At 51.5% G+C, this 20,235-nt stretch overlaps 1 protein-coding gene across 1 annotated transcript in view; it reads right to left on the bottom strand.

Moving 5' to 3' along the window:
* PNPLA1 (patatin like domain 1, omega-hydroxyceramide transacylase) overlaps positions 1 to 20,235 on the bottom strand; it is a gene marked incomplete at both ends in the record, with an annotated part of 38,498 nt that overhangs the window by 400 nt on the left and 17,863 nt on the right. The window contains 7 exon segments of the mRNA XM_081293749.1: positions 4,618 to 4,743; positions 5,748 to 5,832; positions 8,516 to 9,121; positions 14,385 to 14,445; positions 15,856 to 16,065; positions 17,017 to 17,082; positions 18,400 to 18,632. Of these exon segments, the coding sequence (XP_081149875.1) occupies positions 4,618 to 4,743; positions 5,748 to 5,832; positions 8,516 to 9,121; positions 14,385 to 14,445; positions 15,856 to 16,065; positions 17,017 to 17,082; positions 18,400 to 18,632 (1,387 nt within the window).

Raw genomic sequence — 20,235 nt, 5'->3', positions numbered from 1 at the left:
TGACTCCCCAGAACCACATGGGAAGCCCAGCCCATTAGCAGGCGCCTGAGCCAGCCTGGCTTACCCCTGCCCTGGGTCAAGTTCACCTCCAGGCTTCTCCCTGCCTCCAACCTCGCGCTGGGAGTAGCTGCTTACAGACTGTGGGTTCCTGGCTCAGGCCACCCTGTGTGCCTGGAATGGCCCCCCTGTCCTCCATCCCCAGACTGGCTCCTCTTCCTCCTCCTCCTCCTCCTCCTCACCTCCTCCAGGAAGCCTTCCTGAGACCCTCCAGCTGACAGGATGAGCTGGCTGCATCTCCTCTGTGTCCCCTCCCATCCTAAGCCAGCGATTCTCAAACTCCATTGAGCTCAGACTCACCAGGTGACATGCAGACTGCCGGGCAGCCCCAGGTTCTTAGCCCAGTAGGTCTGGGCTGGACCCAAGGTCTCCCAGGTGCCATGGCTGACCCGGAGATCCATCATCCACAGAACCTCTGACCTCTAACAGAGGCCCATCTTCCTCCAATGAACTGAGCACAGACCATCATAGCCTCTATGTCCACCAAAGAATAGGGATTAACTGAAAGTCGTTTGAGTAAATACAAGCCAACAAGCCTGAGGGCGCTATGAAAGAAAACTACACCGTATCTGTAATAGACAGGCTAAAGTGGACTTGTGGCTTCAATGCACGCTGTTACTGGATATGGACCACGTGTCAAGTTCAGCACAGGATTGGTACTGCAGGTGCCGCTGGACCTAGTCCAGGATGAAGCGATGCCCTGCAATATTTTACTTGAGTGAGGCTCTGCTGTGTGATTTCCTCGATGCCTTCACCCCTCTGAGCCCGCCCACCCCACAGGGTTAAGATAATTGAGTGTGAAACAGAGTCCTGGCACTTGATAACCGTTCAACACATTCTTAAAAATCCTCACCAACAGGAAGCCAGCGCCTGGCCCACCAGATATGAAAGCACTTGAGAAGCTCAGTGGTGTCCAGAGGCACATGCTGGTGACCCAGGAACGGGCAGCCAGGCCAACAGGACAGGCCCAGACACTAACGACAAGTCAGCACAAAATATAGGTGCTGTTTAAATCAGCAGGGAGAGAACAGATTGCCTAACTAAGTGGCTCAGAGATGACTGGTCAGCTAATTTAGGGGAAATTTAAGGGTGTTAGTTTTCACCAGTCAGTTTGAAATAAAATTAAGATTGAGACAAACTGGGTGCAGTGGCACAAGCCTATAATCCCAGCCATTTGGGAGGCTGAGACAGGAAGATTGCAGGTTCAAAGCCAGCCTCAGCAACAGTGAGGCCCTAAGGAACTTAGCAAGACCCTGTCTCTAAATAAAATATAAAATAGGGCTGGATGTGGCTCAGTGGTTGAGTGCCCCTGAGTTCAATCCCTAGTATCACAAAAATAAATAAATAAATAAACAAATAAATGAAGATTGAGACAGGTGCACATCTCTTATCTAAAGCCCTCGTGGGCAGATGTGCTTGGGAACCAAGCTCTAAACTTTAGAGAAAGAAAAACAGTGCTTTGGTAAAGTGTTTTGTAACTCCCCCATAGAGTGTGGGAGCACCCCACAGTGAGTCACATTATCATTTCTACAGGCAAGTTATGAAAATTCATACCATGTGGAAGAAAGGCCACAAATAATTTGACCTCTGGCAACAGTGAAGATTTTGCTATCAAGAATGACCACAGGTGATTGTTTTTTCAGAGTATCTTCCATTTCAGAATTGCAGGTAAGGGACAGTGGACCTGGGATGCCTAGCATTGGTGAGTTTGCATGTAGGAAGATCTACTCTCTAGTTCATTTGCTGATGGGAGTGTAAATTATTATAATCCCCTCAAGGACGATTTGGTCATACCTTTGGTCAACCTTTGGTCATTTGGTCAACCTACCCCAAATATAGACTTTTTGACCCAGCAATTCCAGTTCTAGAAAGGTACACACCAAAGGGACAGTTGGGTATGTGTGTCCAAGAATGTGTTCAGGGGGACATTTATCACAGCAATGTCTGTAAGAGCGACAAAATGGAAACAACCTAAATGTCCATCTGTAGGGGATCCATGAAACAGACAATGATACACTCACACCAATGGAATACCACAGATCCATTACAGACTTGATAAATCTATATTTGACATGGAAAGAAGCAGCAATATACCATTTAGTCCAAAAACAGGCTATAAAACATTATGTAGCATATGATGCCATTTTCATAAAAATAAAAAGTACATGTCTGTCTGCATATGCTTAAACTATGGAAGTTTTCTTCACCAAAATATTAACATCTGGGTGGTGGGGTTTCTGGAGATTTTTTACTTTCTATTTATGCTTTTCTAAATTTGTAATGAGAGCATGTTGTTTTTAAAACCAGAAAAAGTAATAAAATTTCTCATCCTATAAAGAGTGAAGGTATTAAAAAAAATAGGGATAATGTCTTTCTCAAGTGACGCTTAAGCTGTGCTAAAATAGAGTCCCCCACACAGAGTCTGAGTGGGTGGCTTGTCTCTGTGTGTTCTCCTTGTGGTCAGAGACCCTCTCTCTGCTCCTTTCTCTTGGCACCCGAGGTTTTCAAGCTGCCTCAGACTCCCCAAATGTCCCGCACAGGCCTGGGCACTAATCACAGGACTTGACGCGTCTTTGGTAGCCAGAATGACACAGGATGCTTGCACATTCAGCTTCTCATTTAAGTCCCAAATAACTGAGGGATGAAGTAGATCAGGTAGAAAATGAGATTCCCATTGAGTAAAGTGACCAGCCTAATGAGGGCCAAACCCTGTGACTTCTGACTCCTGGGCCAGTGTTCCTACCACCCTGTACATCAAGACACCAGGCACAGATGACTTGGATGGGATCCTGGCTCTGTCACATACCAGCTGCGTGGCTTTGGACATGTTATTTAATGTCTCTGTGCCACAGTGTCTGGAACATAAGTACTGTGTACATTTTAATTATTATTATTGCATTCACATTTGAATAGGGGGAAATTCAATGAAAACCCCAAGAACAGGCTCTCTCATGTAGGAAATCTGGGGAGTCTGGTATAAGTAGGAGGAATTGGGGGCAGGACAGGTGTCCTCCTTTTCCATTTGCAGCCTTCAGGCTGTCTCTTAATGGGGGGACAGTTCTATAATCCAGAGTAGAAGACTACTGAACTTTTATTGGAGGAGAGACGAGGCAGAAGAGGAAAGCTGATCCCCATCTCCACCTGCTCTAGGAGAAGAGCATGCCTGGACTGACTTTGGTCCTGGGATGAAGGGGACATGGAACAGAATCAGTGTGGACCTGTAGCCTAGGCAGAGCTATCCAAGTCAATGGATAGACCCAAGGAAGAAAAAAAAAATGTTTGTCATTTTAATCCACTGAAATGGGGTTGTTTGTTATGCAGCAACAACTGCCGAATACAATCTGCATCAGAGCATGGATTTGCACGTCTGATTAAACAACCACACTGATGACTGGCCTCTCTCCTGTTGCTGGCAGGGTTATCAGCAGGGACCAGGAGTTTATTCAGAACTAGCCCATGAATGAGACCGTGTCACTTGTGATTGCAGCCTGGGAGGAAATGAGCAGATATCTCCTCTCAGATCCCTCCCCATTCTCCTTCCCTGGCTTCTCTGGAGCTTCTCTTTTCTGCCCTAAACCAGGCCTTTGAAGTTCAGAGCAGCGAAGGTGCCTATAATTAAGATCACCAAAGAGGAACTCGCCTCCAGGCAGCTCATCCTCATCTGTGAAGGAGGCTGCAGGCACCTGGCCCAGGGCAGTCTGTGAGACTGCAGCAGACTGCCTGCTTCCTTAGAAGACACCTCTATCTGCAGGTTCATCTACTAAGGGAGCTCCGGCCGATCGCACAGTCCCCCTGCCTAGCTGCGGTTGGAAGAGAACTGGCCCTGGAATCAAGGAGCCTGAGTCTTGGCCTGGCTGGTCCTCCTAGCTCCAGGGGTGCCCTACACCTATGATGGGCCTGCTTAAATTCCCATGAATGAACTTGACCTTGAGCTCCTAGAGACAGAGAGATGAACCCTCAAAGGTCAGGGAAATCTTGAGGCTGGAGACAAAGGAACAGAGCGAGAACAATCCCAGGCACCAATTCCATGACCCCAGGAACCTCCAGTTGCCTACAGTCCTGTCTGCTCCCTGCCCACACTGTAATCCAGAAAGGGACCTGAGGGTTTGCCCCACTTCCTGAACAGCTCTGAGAATCCCCTTCCTACCACCTGCACCCCCCACCCACCAAGTCCATATTTACCCAGACTCTGCTATGGGCTTTGGACTATGAGGGTAAGAAGGACCCTCATCCAGCTGAAATCCTTATGCCTCCCTGGGGACCCCCACTCGGGACAGGGACAATCAGGAAGGATGTTGCTTTGAGAAGCGATTCACACAGTTGATTGCATTCAACTCTCCTGATCTTATGAGCTGGTAGGTATCACCCCCATTTGGCAGATCAGGAAATGAAGGCTCAGAGAAGCCAAGCGTCCTGACTGTGGCCACAGAGTGAGGCTGAGGCAGAGGGATTTCTTGTCTCCAAAGCCCAGTCACCCTGCCCCCATGCTTCTAGAATGTTCCTGAGGCAGTCTCCAGAGCTGGTCCCCAGGGATTTTAAAAAAAAACATAAGAGGCTCACTGCACTTTGCTGCCTGGTTTTTTGGCCCGCGGTTGCCTCGGAAAGCCTTTTCGGGTGCTGCTTGGTTTTGGTTTGTTCTTCTTGAATACCTTGTTCACCCAGTTTGCATCCTCAGCCGGGCTCTCCCTGGGCAAAGACAGGAAGTAGGTGGTTTGTTAGTGGCCCATACCACATCCATCACTCTAGGGTCCTGCTGTAGCTTAGGAGGAGCACCCATGGGGTGGCCGAGCACCAGAGATGCCCAGCAAACACTGATGGATATTGATGAATATTTACCTAACATCATGCCAAGCAGGCCACTGAGACTCAGACTTGTATTCACTATTAGATGGAAATGCAGACGTTTAAGTGATGTGAACACAATGCAAAATCTATTCGTAAGCTCAAAATCATTACATTTATACAAACTCTGTCAAAAAGTTGTAGAGTTAAAATTAAGCATAATGAGGCGGGCAGAGATGGCTTGGTAAGTTGGATCCCGTGAGGGGTACAACCAGTGACGGTGAGGCTGCTCAGGCCCTGCTCTCCAGACCTGCAGCTTCCAACCCTGGACCTGGCCAGTCAGGGCTGTCCCGGGGGGGATGAAGTTGTGGGTGGGATGGGGAGAAAGGTGCTTGACTCACCTCTGATTTCCCCTGGCGAACCCAATTGCCATCCAGCCAGCCAGGAGCCCAGGTAAGTAGCCCCCAGGGAACATTAAAAAAATATGGGGGTCTAGAACCCCAGACCCTCTCATGATTGCCGTAAAGATAAAAATTCAGTCTGCTGGACACACTGGACAATTCACACACACTCTAAGAAGGGCTCCCCTCAATCAGACGGTGCAGGGGCTGCGGAGGCCAGCAGGATGCTGCTCCCCGCTTTGAACTGTGGCTCCACCGACAGTAAAAAACCGGGCGCGTCCGCGCGCTGCACCCACAGGGGCGTCCCCGGTGTGCAAAGGAGGGATCCGAGGAGCACAGCGTCCTCCACGCCAGCGAGCTGGTGCCCACACGGCGGAGGACAGAAAGGGACACGGGAACCACGCAAGCCAGAGCAGGGTCGCCACGTCCCGGGGCCGCGGCCTGTCGCCTAGCGGGGCCCCTTGCCCTGACCCGAGGAAAGAAGGCGCTCCCAGGGAAGGCACTTACATCCCGCGAGGCCGGCTGGTGGTTTCCTTCCCGGGGACGAGGACGCGAGGTACCGCACTTTGGGGATTTGCAGAGGCGAGGGGAGCTTCAGGCAAAGCAAAAACACAGGAGACGTGAGCGACAGGGGGCCCTGGCGGGGACTTGGGGTTTTGTTTTATGCCAGGGATTGAACTCGGGTGCGTAACCACTGAGCCTCTTCCCCGGCCCATTTTATTCTTTTTTATTTTGAGAAAGGGTCTTGCGAAGTGGCTCAGAGCCTCCCTAAGTTGCTGAGGCTGGCTTTGAACTTGTGATCCTCCTGCTTCAGCTTTCTGAACCACTAGGATTACAGGCATGTGCCACTGTAATTGGCACTTGGTCCTTTTGAAATGACAACAGTACGTAAGCAAGAGTGTTAAAAAAAAAAAAAACCCACAGTAAATTCTCTTGTTCTCAAATTCCCATATTTAGGACCAATCACATTACTAGATTTGGTAGAGACCCAGGGCAGCAGCTGTGGAAGGGCTGAGGCTGACCCTTGATGGGACATCAGGGATGACTCCCCCCAGAAAGCAGCAGGTAGGGGGAGTCTTCAGGAAAAACCCCTCAGAGGGGCCTGGACTCCCATCACGGGCTTCAGAATGGAGAATATCGATCATGACCATCACTCTTAAGCAAGCTCTCTGAATGTTTTCAGTGAGGATGGGATGCAGGCTAGCCGAAGATAATTGTGTGGTAGATATCAATATAAGTAGTATAAAATATAGATTTCCCTATCTGAAGTTCCTTTGCTAGGGTCCTCTGGGATGTCCCTAGGTGTCCCCAATCTATTTTTGGTGAAGCTTGCCCATTGTTTATAGATTTTCCTAAGGCCATTTGCAATTCTGTCCCCAAATAACACCTGAGCCATCACTGAATCACTGAAGGCACTGAACCCAAGGGGGTCCCCTCTGCCTAACTCCCACAGATGGCTGGGGATGTTGCTGTAAGGCTCCACTGTAGGTTGTGACAGATTTTCAGCTTTGGTACTTTTGCCATTGAGGCCAGATACTTCTTTGGTGTAAGAGCATCCCTGTCCTCTGCCTACTAGGTGACATCCAAAAATATCTCCAAATATTGCTAGATGCCTCCTGGGAATAGGATCACTTCTAGCTGAGAACCAACCACTGGCCTGTCTGTGCAGCCTCAGCATGAGTGAAGAAAGCCAACTCAGGGCCAGGTCTGCTCAGGCTCTGAATTCAGCCACCTTTATGCTCAAGGGTGACCAGCTGCAAATAAACACATTATACTGGCCAGGTGCAGGAGCACACACTCTCAGCAGCTCTGGAGGCACGAGGATGGTGAGTTCAAAGCCAGCTCAGCAATGGCAAGGCGCTAAGCAACTCAGTGAGACCCTGTCTATAAATAAAATACAAAATAGGGCTGAGGATGTGGCTCAGGGGTCGAGTGCCCCTGAGTTTAATCCCTGGTACCCCTCCCCAAAATGCATTGTACTTTAACAGGAAATTAGAAAGCATGTAAAATCCTTCAATTTTTCGACTCCTAAGACAAAAACAATAAGACATGTTTTTGTCTTATTGTGATTAAAAGAATAAAGGTTAATCTATTCCAGAGAAAAGGGGTCACTTCTGACTTGGGGTAGAGCCCCAAAGAAGCAAACCTTGATAATCTGGGCTTTTAACTATGGAAGTTTGGCTTGGGGACTGTGAGGACCACCTGTCCATCCTCTGGGCTGCTCTCCTCCTGCCCACACCCAGGCCACCCTTGGTGGTCACACGCATCTCCTCTTCACTCTGTATATGCCTTCCACTTTCTTACTCTGCACCTGAGCCTCCTGAATATGAATCTGAAAGCTCTTTCTTCTCCATCCCATAAACCACAATTATAAAAAACCTGTTCATTTAGCTCCTGTCACCTCCAAGAAGCCTCTCTTATTCTTATTCCCCAGAGAGAAGTGGTCAGATTTTCTATGAATACCCTCCAATGTGGGTTTTGTTACTTATGGGGACGCATGTTGTCCCTTAGGCTGGAGAGATTTTATGGGGGTAATGAAGCAAAAACAGTTCATCTTGGTAGCCCCATAAGGTGTTTTCTCAAACTCTCCATAGGGAACAATTGGTTTTAAAAAATTATTTGTGGGACTGGGATTGTGGCTCAGTAGTAGAGCACTCGCCTAGCACGGGCGGGACCCGGGTTTGATCCTCAGCACTACATAAAAATAAAGGCATTGTGTTGTGTCCATCTACACCTAAAAAATAAATATTTAAAAAAATTATTTGCAATCTTTAATGGGCTGTATTCTTGTAAACTACAATCAAATGCATTAGTAGAAAATTGATCAAACTGTTGGGGCTCTGCACTCATTTCATAGTGACCTAGTAACAGTGCGGAGGCTGGCCGCCATCTGTGGACCACTCCTGAGTATCACCGCCCAGCACCTCACAGGGGCTTTCACCATTAAATTCCACTGAAGCAGCCCTGCAGCAGTTCAAATGGGAGTGGGCACAATCACAACAGGCTGGTGAAAAAGACAGAGAGCCGAACCCCACCCCGTTTGTGACTTAGTAAGTCTGTGGTTGGACCTGAGAATTGTCATTTCTAACAAGTTCTCAGATGATGCTTTCTAACTGGTTGGAGGGACTACTTTGAGAATCACAGCACCAAAGGAACAAAGAGATGGTGATCGCACTGCCCCCTTGTGGTGGTCTGAGCTCATAACAAGCAGAGCGGCTAAAGCTTGCTGAGAACTCAGACAGGAGAATGCAGTGGGCAGCCAGAGGGGTCCCTACCTTGGGGCTGTTCTGGGCCCAGTTCCTCCACAGGTGGTTGTGCAGGTGACGCTAAAGGAGAGCCTCCAGGCGATGGTTGTGATGTCCCCGCAGCTGACGGCCCCAGGGGTGGCCTGGGTGATGTGTGTGCCTGGGAGGGTGGTGAGCTGAGTGGCAGTCCCGATGGTTGTATCTGCTGCCCAGGTGACACAGGTGACAGCTCAGGTGGTACAAAAGGCAGTGGCGGGCCAGGTATTGGGCTGGGTGATAAGTGCCCAGCTGAGCCCGAGGTTGGTGGCACAGGTGGCAAATCATCTGGAGACAGTGGTAGTGATGAGGTCTTTGGTGGTGCAGGTGGATGTTTGAACGTAGGGACAGGTGGAGAAGCAGGTGACTGCACAGGGCAATCGCATGTGGACTGGGGAGTCTTCACGGGTTGGGGCGTAGGCGGGTGGCCATCCCCACCGGCCCCCTGGGGACGAAGCTCTGAGGGTTCCTCCCGCCGGGTTGGGGGGCTCGGCTGGCTGCGCTCAGGGCACTCATCGCCAAGGGCGAGTTCTATCTGGCAGTACACTTCCACGCGGGGGAACAACACTGTCCTGGACGGGGAATCCAGGTAGGCAGCATCTGGGGAGAACAACGCCCTGAGTCACAGGCAGCCTGAGGAACCCCGACATCACCCAGCATCTGCAAAAACGGTCCCCAAGTTATCTTCATAAATGGGACTAGTGCGCTCAACGGCCTTTCTCTCCTTACTTCAACTCACAGTGAGAAAAATAAGCATGATTCTCCCTGGATCCGGGAGTCTACAGTCTAGGGTGGGGAGGCAGACACCGCCCAAGTAGTCTAAGAAAAGCTAAGAAATAAACTGTGGCCCTTAGTTAATAATGATGTATCAATATCCATTGGTTAATTGGAACAAATGTGACATATGGTGTATCCTATTACATATATACCATATTATAACATTTAATGATGTGAGACTTCAATAATAGAACCGGACACAGTGGTGCAATCCTGTAATCCCAGCGACTCCGGAGCCTGAGGCAGGAGGATCACAAGTTAGAGGCCAGCCTGAGCAACTTAATGAGACCCTGACTCAAAAAAATAAAAAGGGCTGGGGATGAAGCTCTGTAGTAAAGCACCTCTGGGTTCAATTCCCAGTACCAAAAATAATAATGATAATCATAAGAAGAGGAGGAGGAGGAGGAGGAGGAGGAGGAGGAGGAGGAGGAGGAGGAGGGTGCACTGAATCTCCCTGTACTATTTCACATTTTTTTTTGGTTTTGTTTTCATACCTGGAATTGAACCCAGGGGTACTTAACCACGGGGCCACATCTCCAGCCCTTTTTTGTATTTTATTTAGAGACAGGTTCTCATTGAGTGGCTTAGGTTCTCACTGAGTGGCTTAGGGCCTCACTGCTGAGGCTGGCTTTGAACTTGAGGTCCTCCTGCTTCAGCCTCCCAAGCTGCTGGGATTCCAGGGGTGCACAATCTCACTCAACCTATTTGACAATTTTTCTATAAGTCTTAAACTATTATACAAATCATTATTAAAAGGGGGTATGGGAAGACAGCTGAGCAGACACTTCACCAAGAAGACATGGATGGCAAACAAGCAAATGAAAGATGCTTAACATCGTTAGTCATTAGGGAACTGCAAATCAAACCCCAGTGATACCTCTGCACACCTACTGGAATGGCTGAAGCTAAGTGACCCACCATACTATTGTGATAATCTGGAGAAACTGGAGCTCTCACCCACTGCAGGGGGGTGGGGAACGGAAGGTGGTACAGTGACTTGGGAAGTAATTTGGCAACCTCTTAAAAGTCAAACACATATTCTGGTTATAGATCCAAAGGCACCAAAAACAGGATTCTAAAGAGAAATTCATACCCCTCATGTTCATCACGGCATTATTCACAATAAGGAAGGGGGAACACCTGCGGCCCATCAGCAGATCAATGGATAAGGACAACATGGTACAAACGAATGGCTCAGCCTGAAGGTGGAAGGGAACCCTGCCAACCCGAGGATGCTGTGCCAGATGACGTAAGCCAGTCACTTATGTCACACTATCTGATTCCACATCTATGAGATATCTAAAGTAGCCAAACATGTAGATAGTCAGTGGCCAGAGGCCGGAGGAGGAGGAACAGAGGAATCGGCGACCAGTGGCTATGGAGTCTCAGTTTTGCAAGATGAAGAAGTTCTAGCGTTCTGTTGCACAACAATATGAACCTGAACTGTGTACTTAAAATGGTTTACAGTTATTTTTCCACAGTTAAACTCTATGTGGCACATGCCTGAAATCCCATCGACTCAGGAGGCTGAGGCAGGAGGATCACGAGTTCAAAGCCAGCCTCAGCAACTTAGTGAAGCCCTAAGCAACTCAGCGAGACCCTAAATCTAAATAAAATACAAAAAGGGGGGGGGGGGGCTGGGGATGTGGCTCAAGCAGCAACTCGCTCACCTGGCATGCGCGGGGCGCTGGATTCGATCCTCAGCACCACATAAAAATAAAATAAAGATGCTGTGTCCACCAAAAACTAAAAATAAATATTTTAAAAAAGGGGGTGGGGATGTGGCTCAGTGGTCGAATTCTTAGGGCTCAATCCCCAGTACCAGAAAAAAACAAAAAAACTATATGTGTTAAATATACACATACCACACAATCCAGTTTTCCATTGTTTACCCAAGAGAAATGAAGATGAGTGTCCATATGGACACTTATGGACAGTATTTAAGCAGCTTCGTTCATAACAGCCCAAATCGGGAAGGAACCTGACTGTCCATCAGCCGGCCAATGGACCAGCAGCTATGGGTGTGCTCACAAGGTGGGTGGGAAGGGAAAGTTAAAAAAAAAAAAAAAGAGTGAAACTGTTCCTATTTGCAAGAACATGGGTGAACCTTGGAATACTTCTGCAGAGTGACGGAATCCAGATAAGAGAGAATTCGATCTATCAGATTCTATTTATCAAAATTCTAGAAAATGCAAATTCCCCGGTGATGACAGAAAACAGTCCAGGGATTGCTAGGGAAGGACGGTGGGGGCAGTCCTGAAAGGGCGCCAGGGGACTCGGATGGCTGGCTGCCTTGATTGTGGTGATGTTTCCACAGGGTGTGTGTGTGTGTGTGTGTGTGTGTGTGAGAGAGAGAGAGAGAGAGAGAGAGAGAGAGAGAGAGAGAGAGAGAGAGAGAGAACGTATCTTATTGTGAGAGGGAGGAAGGAGGAGAGAAGCGGAGGGAGGGCTGGGCATGCAGGGTGTCCCATGGGCGTTTAGAGGTGGCGCCCACCGAGTGCCAACCTCGCCCCGCGACCTGTCCCCACGGCTGCGTGACAGTGTGGCTTTTCGAGCGCGCCAGCGCAGGGCGGGCGGCTGCAGGGGAGGCCGAGGGTGGGGAGCCCGGCAGCAGGAATGGGGAGGAGGATGTGAGCCCTTGGGAGGGAGGAGAAGGAGGACGCGAGGAGGTGACACGGGGAGTTGGCCGCGACACCTTTCGGGATGTGGCTTCCTGCCAGAGGTGACCCCCATCCAGAAAGCAGCCAGGCTGCTCCCCAGATGGCAGGTGGCACCAACCAAAACGTCTCCGGATGTGTCGGCTCCTGTTCACATCCAGGGCCAGGAGGAGAGCCCAGTCCCGCCCGGGCCGAGGAGCTGGTGCTGGAGGCAGACTGCCCGAGAGCAGGCGCGCATGCGCACACTGGAAGAGAGAGCCCGGTACTCAGTTGGGAGCCTGCGTGAAAAGTTTTCCTGCCTGGAGCTGAATCTGCTCCTACTTGGTGTGATCCCAGGGCCACTGGAGACTCTGCCACCCTCTACTGAGCTGCCTCGAGTGTTCCGGGGACGCCTGGAATCCTACCACTTGGTTTCATCCGTGGGGTTTAAAGCTGTCAATCAAACCTGTGCAAATGTCCGCACCAGCTGTGGGCAGAGGGTGAGGAGGGTGGAGGGAGTGAGGTCCCTCCAGAGGGTGCAAGAAGGGCCACCGACAAGGGGGCGGCTAATGATGCTGCAGAGACACTTTGTGACTGTCCCCAGGACTCGTCTTGAGAGAAAAAGAAAATACATTCCAGGGGAGAGATGCCACCGTGGGCAGGTGTCGAGGGGGCTCCCGGGCCGGGGACTGGAATCTGCTCCAGGATCTAAGCCCCAAATGGGGGGTCTTCAAACTCCAAGTCCCCCACACCGACCTTCGGAAAGGGTGGAGGTCCTGGGGGAGGCTTGCCACCCCTCCTGTTGCAGAGCTCGAGCTCGGTCACTGAGCCTCCTTCCATTCCCCACCCATACTCCTGGGGTCATCTATGTTTCAGACCCTTGGGCTCCAATCGTCCCAGCTGTCACCAGAATAAATGTGGAGGAAGAGGGGGCTGTCAGAGGGAGTCCACATGAGGTGGCATCTGTGCTTTGGATGGGTAACAAGTGGGCCTTTCACCAAGGCCAGAGGGGGCAGTGGGATTAATTGACTGCTGCTGTGGTGTCCTCAGTAAGTGCCACCACCCATCTGAGCTCTGGTCTCAGGCCTTGTGTGCTCCAATCCTTTAATCCTTCAGTCAGTCTCTGAGCTAGGCTCCAAGATTAGCCTCCTTTTACAGATGAGAAAACTGAGGCCCCAGAAGATGAGTTACCTTCTCAAGATCCTACAGTCAAGTAGGTGTTGGGCTCTAGCACCTAAACTCCACCCTTTGATAAAAAAATATTTTTTTTTAGTTGTAGATGGACACAACACCTTTATTTTATTTTATTTATTTATTTTTAGGTGGTGCTGAGGATCAAACCCAGTACCTCACACATGCTAGGCAAGCACTCTACCACTGAGCCAAAACCTCAGTCCCTAAGCTCTTTTTAAAAAATAGATTAGGAAGCAAAGGTTCAGAGAGGGAAAGTGATTTTCCCAAGATCACACAGTTTGACATGGGAGCAGGGATGGGAGGGACCCAGGGCTACTTGCCTTCTGAGCTCATGTACTGTCCAGTTCTTTCCAACGTCCTGGGCCCCCTTGTTAGGAGAAAGGATCCAGGAGAAAGTAAAGACATAGGGCAAGAGGTACTGAAAAATGTAGGAACTACTTTGAAGAAGGAAAAAAAAGTGAACAAATCCTAGAAAGAAAATTCCATTGAATCCTTAATCTCATCCCTGAAGGTTTTTGGGTTTTGCAGTCCTGGAAAAAGAACCCAAGGCCTGGGCGTGCTAGGTGGGTGCTCTGCCTCTGAGCTACATCCCCACTCCTTCTTATTTTCTGTTTTGAAACAAGGTCTAAGTTGCCAAGGCTGGCCTTGAACTCGTGAGCCTTCTGCCTTGGCCTCCTGAGTCCCTGGGATCACAGGCGGGCACCCCTGCTCCTGGCTCTTTTCATTTCTTATAACAAAGACATCTGGTGGCCTTCCTGGGGCGAGAGCATTTCACACAGGTCCTTGGAATCATCCCACCACCCTGAGGATGCACAGAGGGACACGAGTGCAGGGACCACCCTTCCGGACCAGCATAGGGCAAGGCCTCTCCTCTCTGGATTGTGCTCCGTCTTCCATGAATATCTCTAGTCCCCTCTAGTTCTCAATAACAACATGACCTTATTGGAAAGACTAAAGTGGAAGAGAAGGAATGGAATGAAAAGAAACTTCTCCAGGGAGACTGGACTGTGCAGCTCCTAGACATGGTTCTTAGACTCATAGGTACCCTGGAGATGCCTCAGGCCCTGTCCCATGATCAGACCCACAGCCCCCTTTCCACGGGGGTCTGATCCTTATTTGTGGCCACAGTGACCTTTGTCAAGCCCTTGTCTCCATTTCCGTCTTTCCAGGCCACAAAGGTGGGGCACTGTCCCTCAACTCAGCCCTTCCTCTCCAGTCCTCCACCTCCCCCCTCCTGGGGTCCCACAGGTACTTACTCAGCCTCCTCAAATACATCACTGTGTCCTCGTAGCCTCGGTAGTAGTAATCCTGCAGGATCTGGGGGTGGGCACCAGAAAATAACCAGGCTGCAGCGATCAACAGAGCCATGGTCCCCTCTCCACCAAGAGCAGCCACTTGCATTGCTCCTGAACTTTACTTGTGGGCTCTTCAGAGTGTACTCATCCAGTGTCCCATCCCTCACCATCTACAAGGAACCAAGGAGCAATTCCTGATCCTGGTCCCTAGGCATGCCGTGTTAGGGTGTCCCTCCCCTCACAGCACATCACCAGCCTCCCCTGGCAAGAAAGGGTGAGAACAATAGCCAAGCTACGGAACCAACCTAGGTGCCCTTCAACAGATGAATGGTTTAAGAAAATATGGTGTATATACACACAATGGAATATTACTCAGCCATAAAGAATAATGAAATTATGGCATTTGCCAGTAAATGGATGTAACTGAAGACTATTATGCTAAATGAAATAAGCCAATCCCAAAAAGCCAAAGGCAGAACGTTCTCTCTGATATGACTCACAATAAAGGGGTGGGGGACAATAGAAGTACTTTGGATTAGACAAAGGGGAATAAAGGGAAGGCGGGGGATGGGAATAGGAAAGACAATAGAATGAATCAGACAGAACTTTCCTCTGGTCATATATGAATACACAACCAGTGTAACCCACACCATGTACAACCACAGGAATGGGAAGTTATACTCCTTGTATGTCTGATATGTCAAACACATCCTACTGTCATGTGTAACTAAAGAGAACAAATTAAATTAAAAAAAAATAAATAAGGGGTGAGAAGTTCCTGGGAGTTTCAGAGAAGATGCCTTCAGGCCACATGAAGAGGAGAATTTGGAGTTTGGGTTCAAGCTCCAATGTGACCTTTTATTAGCTGTGTGACAGGAAGCCCCTCAGAGCCTCAGTTTCTTCGACTGTAACATGGCGACAGTAATAGCATCTATGCAGAGGATAGATGGTGGGGTGATTTCCTGAGGCTTTGCCCATCAGGGTTTTTCTAGTCAATTTCTGGGGCTTTGCTGGCTGCATGGTCTCTGCCACATGCTCTCCTTCTGTTATTATTATTTTTTTCTAAACAGAACTTTAAAAATGGAAAACCACCCACAGCCTCGGGCTGCACAGAATCAAGGGACAAGCTGGTTGAGGCCACCTAGGCCCCGGCTTGCTGAGCCCAGCTGTGGCACCCTGACGTCAGAGCGCAGGCGGTCCCCCCATCAGCCCCCCGCCGTCAGTGCTGCTGACATGGCGCTGCGCTGCAGGGGAGGACGCTGGGTTTGGAAGAGCTCGGGGCTGGGGTCGCCTGTGGCCAGCCCCTGGCCAGGATGCAGGCTCTTGGAGGAAGTGGGTGGCTCTTCCAGGGGAGGTGGACCCTGAGTGGCCCACCCCACAGCCATCCCACCCCGGTCCCGCGCTCTCGCCCCAGACCCCTCCTGCCCCTCACCACCAGGTCCGGGGGGAAGAGGGCGTGGGTCATGCGGGTGATGTTCTCCAGGGAGAACTGGAAGGAGCAGTTGAACATGCGGAAGTCGTGGAAGATGGCCGGGCAGTCCCGGGGACAGATGTCCTGCTGCCCGCTGAAGGTGGAGATGGTGATGGAGTCGGTCCAGAAGGAGCAGGGCTGCATGCCTGTGAAGCCCCCGTCGATGTACCTCTGGGGGAGTGAGACATGCTGTCTGAGGCCCCGAGTCTCATCCCCCACCAGGAGGGCACCAAGGGATTGGGACCATGGGACAGCAAGTCCAGAAGAGCCTTAGGGACAAGCCTTGAAACCAAGATGCTGTGGGCCAGCGATGTGCCCAAGGTCACTTGGTGGCTAAACGGTGGCCTTGGACTCCTAGCCCAGTGCTCGGACCCTGCTCACCCTCTGCTCAGGCATCTGAATGGTGCTGAGACGGGGCTCCCAGGCCTGAGAGTGGGAAGCTAGAGACCCTGCCTCCCGGCACAGCCTGGCGGGGCCCAGCCTCACGTCCCCTCCCTCTGGGGCTTCTGTTTCTATGAACTGAACAAAGCAGGACAAGGACAGAGGCTCGGACACTGGGGGGCCTGAAAAGGAGCTGTCTGCCACCTAGGGCCTTCCCTGAACCTCACTCTCTCTAGACAGAGGAGGGCATGGGTTGGGCCCTCACTGTTCAGAGTGTGGCTGGTGACCCAGCAGCACGAGGTCCCCGGGGGCAGGTTAGAGGCACAGACTCTCGGCCCTCCCCAAACACCATGGATCAGAGTCTGGCTGGTTTTATGAGATCCTCCTCCGAGGGATTCAGAGGGTCGCCAGAGGTTCTCTGGGCACCGGCTCACAAAGCTCCAAAGATCCCCATCGCTCAAGTTCCCAGGTCCCAGAGTCCCAGGATCCGTCTGTTGAGTCTGGGAAAATCCGAAGGCCGAGCCTTGGTTTGCCGGCTCTGGACGGCTGGTGAGCCCAGACAGCAGCCGCGCCCGTCGGGGAGGCTCATCTTAAAACCCCGAAACCACCGACGTGGGGAATTCAGAGGGGAGACACTTTGCAACTCGAGACCACCCTTCTGCCTTCCCAGATGTGGGTCACAGGGATGACCCCAAGGTACCCTGGGTCCCGCTCGTCCCTCTCAGCACTAGGAGCACTCACCACGCCGCGGTAGGTCGGGGGGATGAAGCCGCAGTACACGGGGACGAAGCAGCTGCAGTACAGGGCCTGGGGGGAGAGCAGGGCTGAGGTGTGACCGGACCTGGAGATGGGGGACTCACCTGGAGGCCACTGGTCAGTTGGCCACCCCCAGCCCCACTTCCTTAAGCCTGGGGCACAGGTGCTAGTCTGGGAAGCAGAACCTGGCTTGGCCCTAACTAGCTGGGTCCTTGGTGACCTCCTTGGTCAATTGGGGCCTGATGACCCAGCTTGAAAGGGAGAGAGTGGCCTCAATATCACCAGGACCCCAGGGGATGCCAACCTTCCCTGAATCCAGTGGGATTCAGTTACCATTAACCCGCATCTGCCCTGGGCCAGGCCCTGGACTCAGAGGGGTGGAAATACTCACAGACAGGGAGGAGTAGGGAGGACACAGTGCAGTGGGGTGACAGGTGTACACAGGGAGGTGAGCATAGCTTTTTGGCCCCAAAGAAGGATGCAGAGCAGGGCAGGGCAGGAGGCGATGAAGGAAAGTGCCCTTGTAGGGAAAGCAGGGCAGGCAGGAAGGAAACCCAGACAGAGGGCAAGCAGGTGCAAAGGCCCTGGGGCCTGGCTTGGGTGTGGTCTGCTATGGTTGTCTTGGTAGGAGCAGGAGGTGGGGACAGGGAGAGAAGATCATGGCAGTAGGAGATGAAGTAGGAATGTGGGCCTGAGAGGGCAGGACTAGAAGAATACAGTGATAACCCAGGGGGACATGAGCTGTCCGTTGCCTGTTCGCCCCAGGATCGGGCCAGGAAGAGGAAGTGAGGGTGCGGTAGCAAGGCCCTGATTGGGGGAAGGAAGGCCCTGAGGCATAGCCCCTTTGTCCTGAAAGAAAATTGGGCATATTTGCTGCACAGCCCAGCAATAGTGATTCATAACTAAAATCTGAATTGGTGAGCTCAGCGCGGTGGCTGTCGGGATGCGTGTGCAGTTTCCAAGTGAGAACCCGGGAGTGGTAACCTCCTGCCACGGGATAGTGCAGGGGGACACGGAGGGAAGCTCTGCCTGACCGTTTCCACAAACTGGGGGTAATTCAGGAGGAGCAGCGACCAGGCCGGGTGTCCTGAAGGAGCTCCAGGATTAGCCCAGACGGCGGGGCGCGCAGAGGGGAAGGACAGCAGAGCCCCCAGGGACGTGGGAGTCCAGCACGGGGCCGCCTGGCTGCCCTTAGGTCTCTCTGTGTCCGTCTAACGAGGCTCCTGGCAGAGGAGATGCCAGATGGGAAGGACAGCAAGGACCGGGAGGTGGGAGGAGAAGGAAGGAAGGAAGTCGGGGGCCACCCGGGCTGTGCAGAGCTGGGCGGCCTCCTCCACCCGACGTGGCGTCCTAAGTCCTGGGCCTTGCCTCGATGAGCTCCTCCTTGGACGTGTACTCGGAGACCACCACGCTCTCTCCGTCCGTGAAGCGGGTGAGGCCCACGTGGAGCTTCCCGGAGGCGAACTTGTAGGAGTCCTCGGGCAGGACCTTGTACAGGAACTGCCGCATCATCTGCACCATCTTGCAGGATGGGGACAAAGGCCCCAGGAAGAACCTCTTCACCTCGGCCAGACCCTTGTTCAGGAACCTGAGGTACACTTCTGTGGGGGAAGCAGAGGACAGGGGGCGGCTTCACCCAGGGCCTGTGGCCAGCGGCCAGGAGAGGTCCTGAGTGACCTCTGATAATGTGAAAGCCTAGAACAGAGAAGGCCAGAGCTCTCGGGAATGGGCCACTGTGCGTGTGAGCAAAGCCCCTGGACCCAGAGCCCAAGGCTAGGCTGTGACAGAACCCGACCCACACTTCCAGCTCTCTGACCGCGATCGGCTATGGTTGGCTTGGTGGGAGCAGAGATCATGGGAGTAGAGGATGCCAGAAACCTTCCAATCAGAGGCTGCGTTCTCTCACACTCTCTCAGGGTGGAATCAGGGTGGAAATAGCTCCGAAAAGGATTGCTAAATCTTTTAAACAAGTTTTTTTTGGGGGGGGTGGGTAAGGAGGGTGGTGCTGGGGATTGAACCCAGGGCCTCAAAGGGCCCTGTGCATGATCAACATGTGCAATAAGCCAAAGTGCCAGACCTTTAACAAATATTTGATGGTAAGACGGCCTCCACAGAAGACCTTTCTTAAAGTTAATGTCATGTCATAGCTACTTGGGAAGCTGTGCGGTTGTGAGCTCTCTGTCACAGGAGGTAACCAAGCAGAGGTTAGATAAGCACCTCTGTCGGAGAGCTTATTGAAAGGCTTCCTGCATGGGCAGAGGGTGAGGAGTCCTTCCAACTTTGAGATTCTAAAGGCACCTTGCAACATATCTCCAGGAAGTCACCACGGTGTGTCCTTACTCTCCTGTTCATCCATAGAGCAGCTGAGCCAGAGGGGTTAAGTGAGTTGCCCCAGGTCATACCCAGCTGTGGGAACAAACCGAACAGGGATGCTTCTCCTCTCATGATTTCCAATTCACAGCTTATTCCACACCAGTCCTGGGGATGGGCAAGGTAAGACACTGCAAGACCATTTTATAGATGTGGAAACGGAAGCAGAGAAAAGCAGGCCAGACACCAGGCAGTAGTTTTTCTGACTCCAAAACCTAGTCTTTGAAAACCCCCTGGGTTCTGGAATGATCCCAGGGATGAAGAGGCTGGGGGGAGCCTGGGTTGCCATGGTGACGCCCTTCTCTTGCCAGCATTCAGCATCGCACCTGCATCTGTGTAGTATCGACCGGCCTGAGCAAGCAACCCCACATCGCAGCCATCACCAGGGACAGCGCTCCCGGGAGGTGGGGAGCCCTGCAGTGCCAGCCAGCTCAGCGTCACCCTGTTCCGACAGGTGCAGTGTTTCCCCCCAGGGCGGGTGTTGCTGACTCAGGGGCAGGTTATGAAGCAGGTTTGGACACCACGCTGTTGGGTCACTGAGATCTCTCCTGCAAGACCGGTTGGGATAGGGAGTCAAACCAGGTTGGGGACACTGTTTTTGGAATTCTTAATGAGCGTCTACCACCTTCAAAGTTCAATGACCTTTCCCAGTGCCTGGGGCCAGGAGCCCTGATTCAGCCTGGCTTCTGGCAGAGGCACCACTGGGATGGTTGAAATGATATTTGTTCTTGACACACAGATCAGACCTGCTCATGATGGAAAAAATAATTTTAGAAAATGCAGATAAGCAAAACAAAACAAAACAAAAAACACCAAAATGTCTTAGAATTCCTC

Source organism: Spermophilus citellus (assembly GCF_964194105.1).
Source record: "Spermophilus citellus genome assembly, chromosome: 5".
Classification (NCBI taxonomy): Eukaryota; Metazoa; Chordata; class Mammalia; order Rodentia; family Sciuridae; genus Spermophilus; species Spermophilus citellus.
Note: the sequence above shows the minus strand (reverse complement) of the source record. Positions and strands in the feature narration are given on the sequence as shown.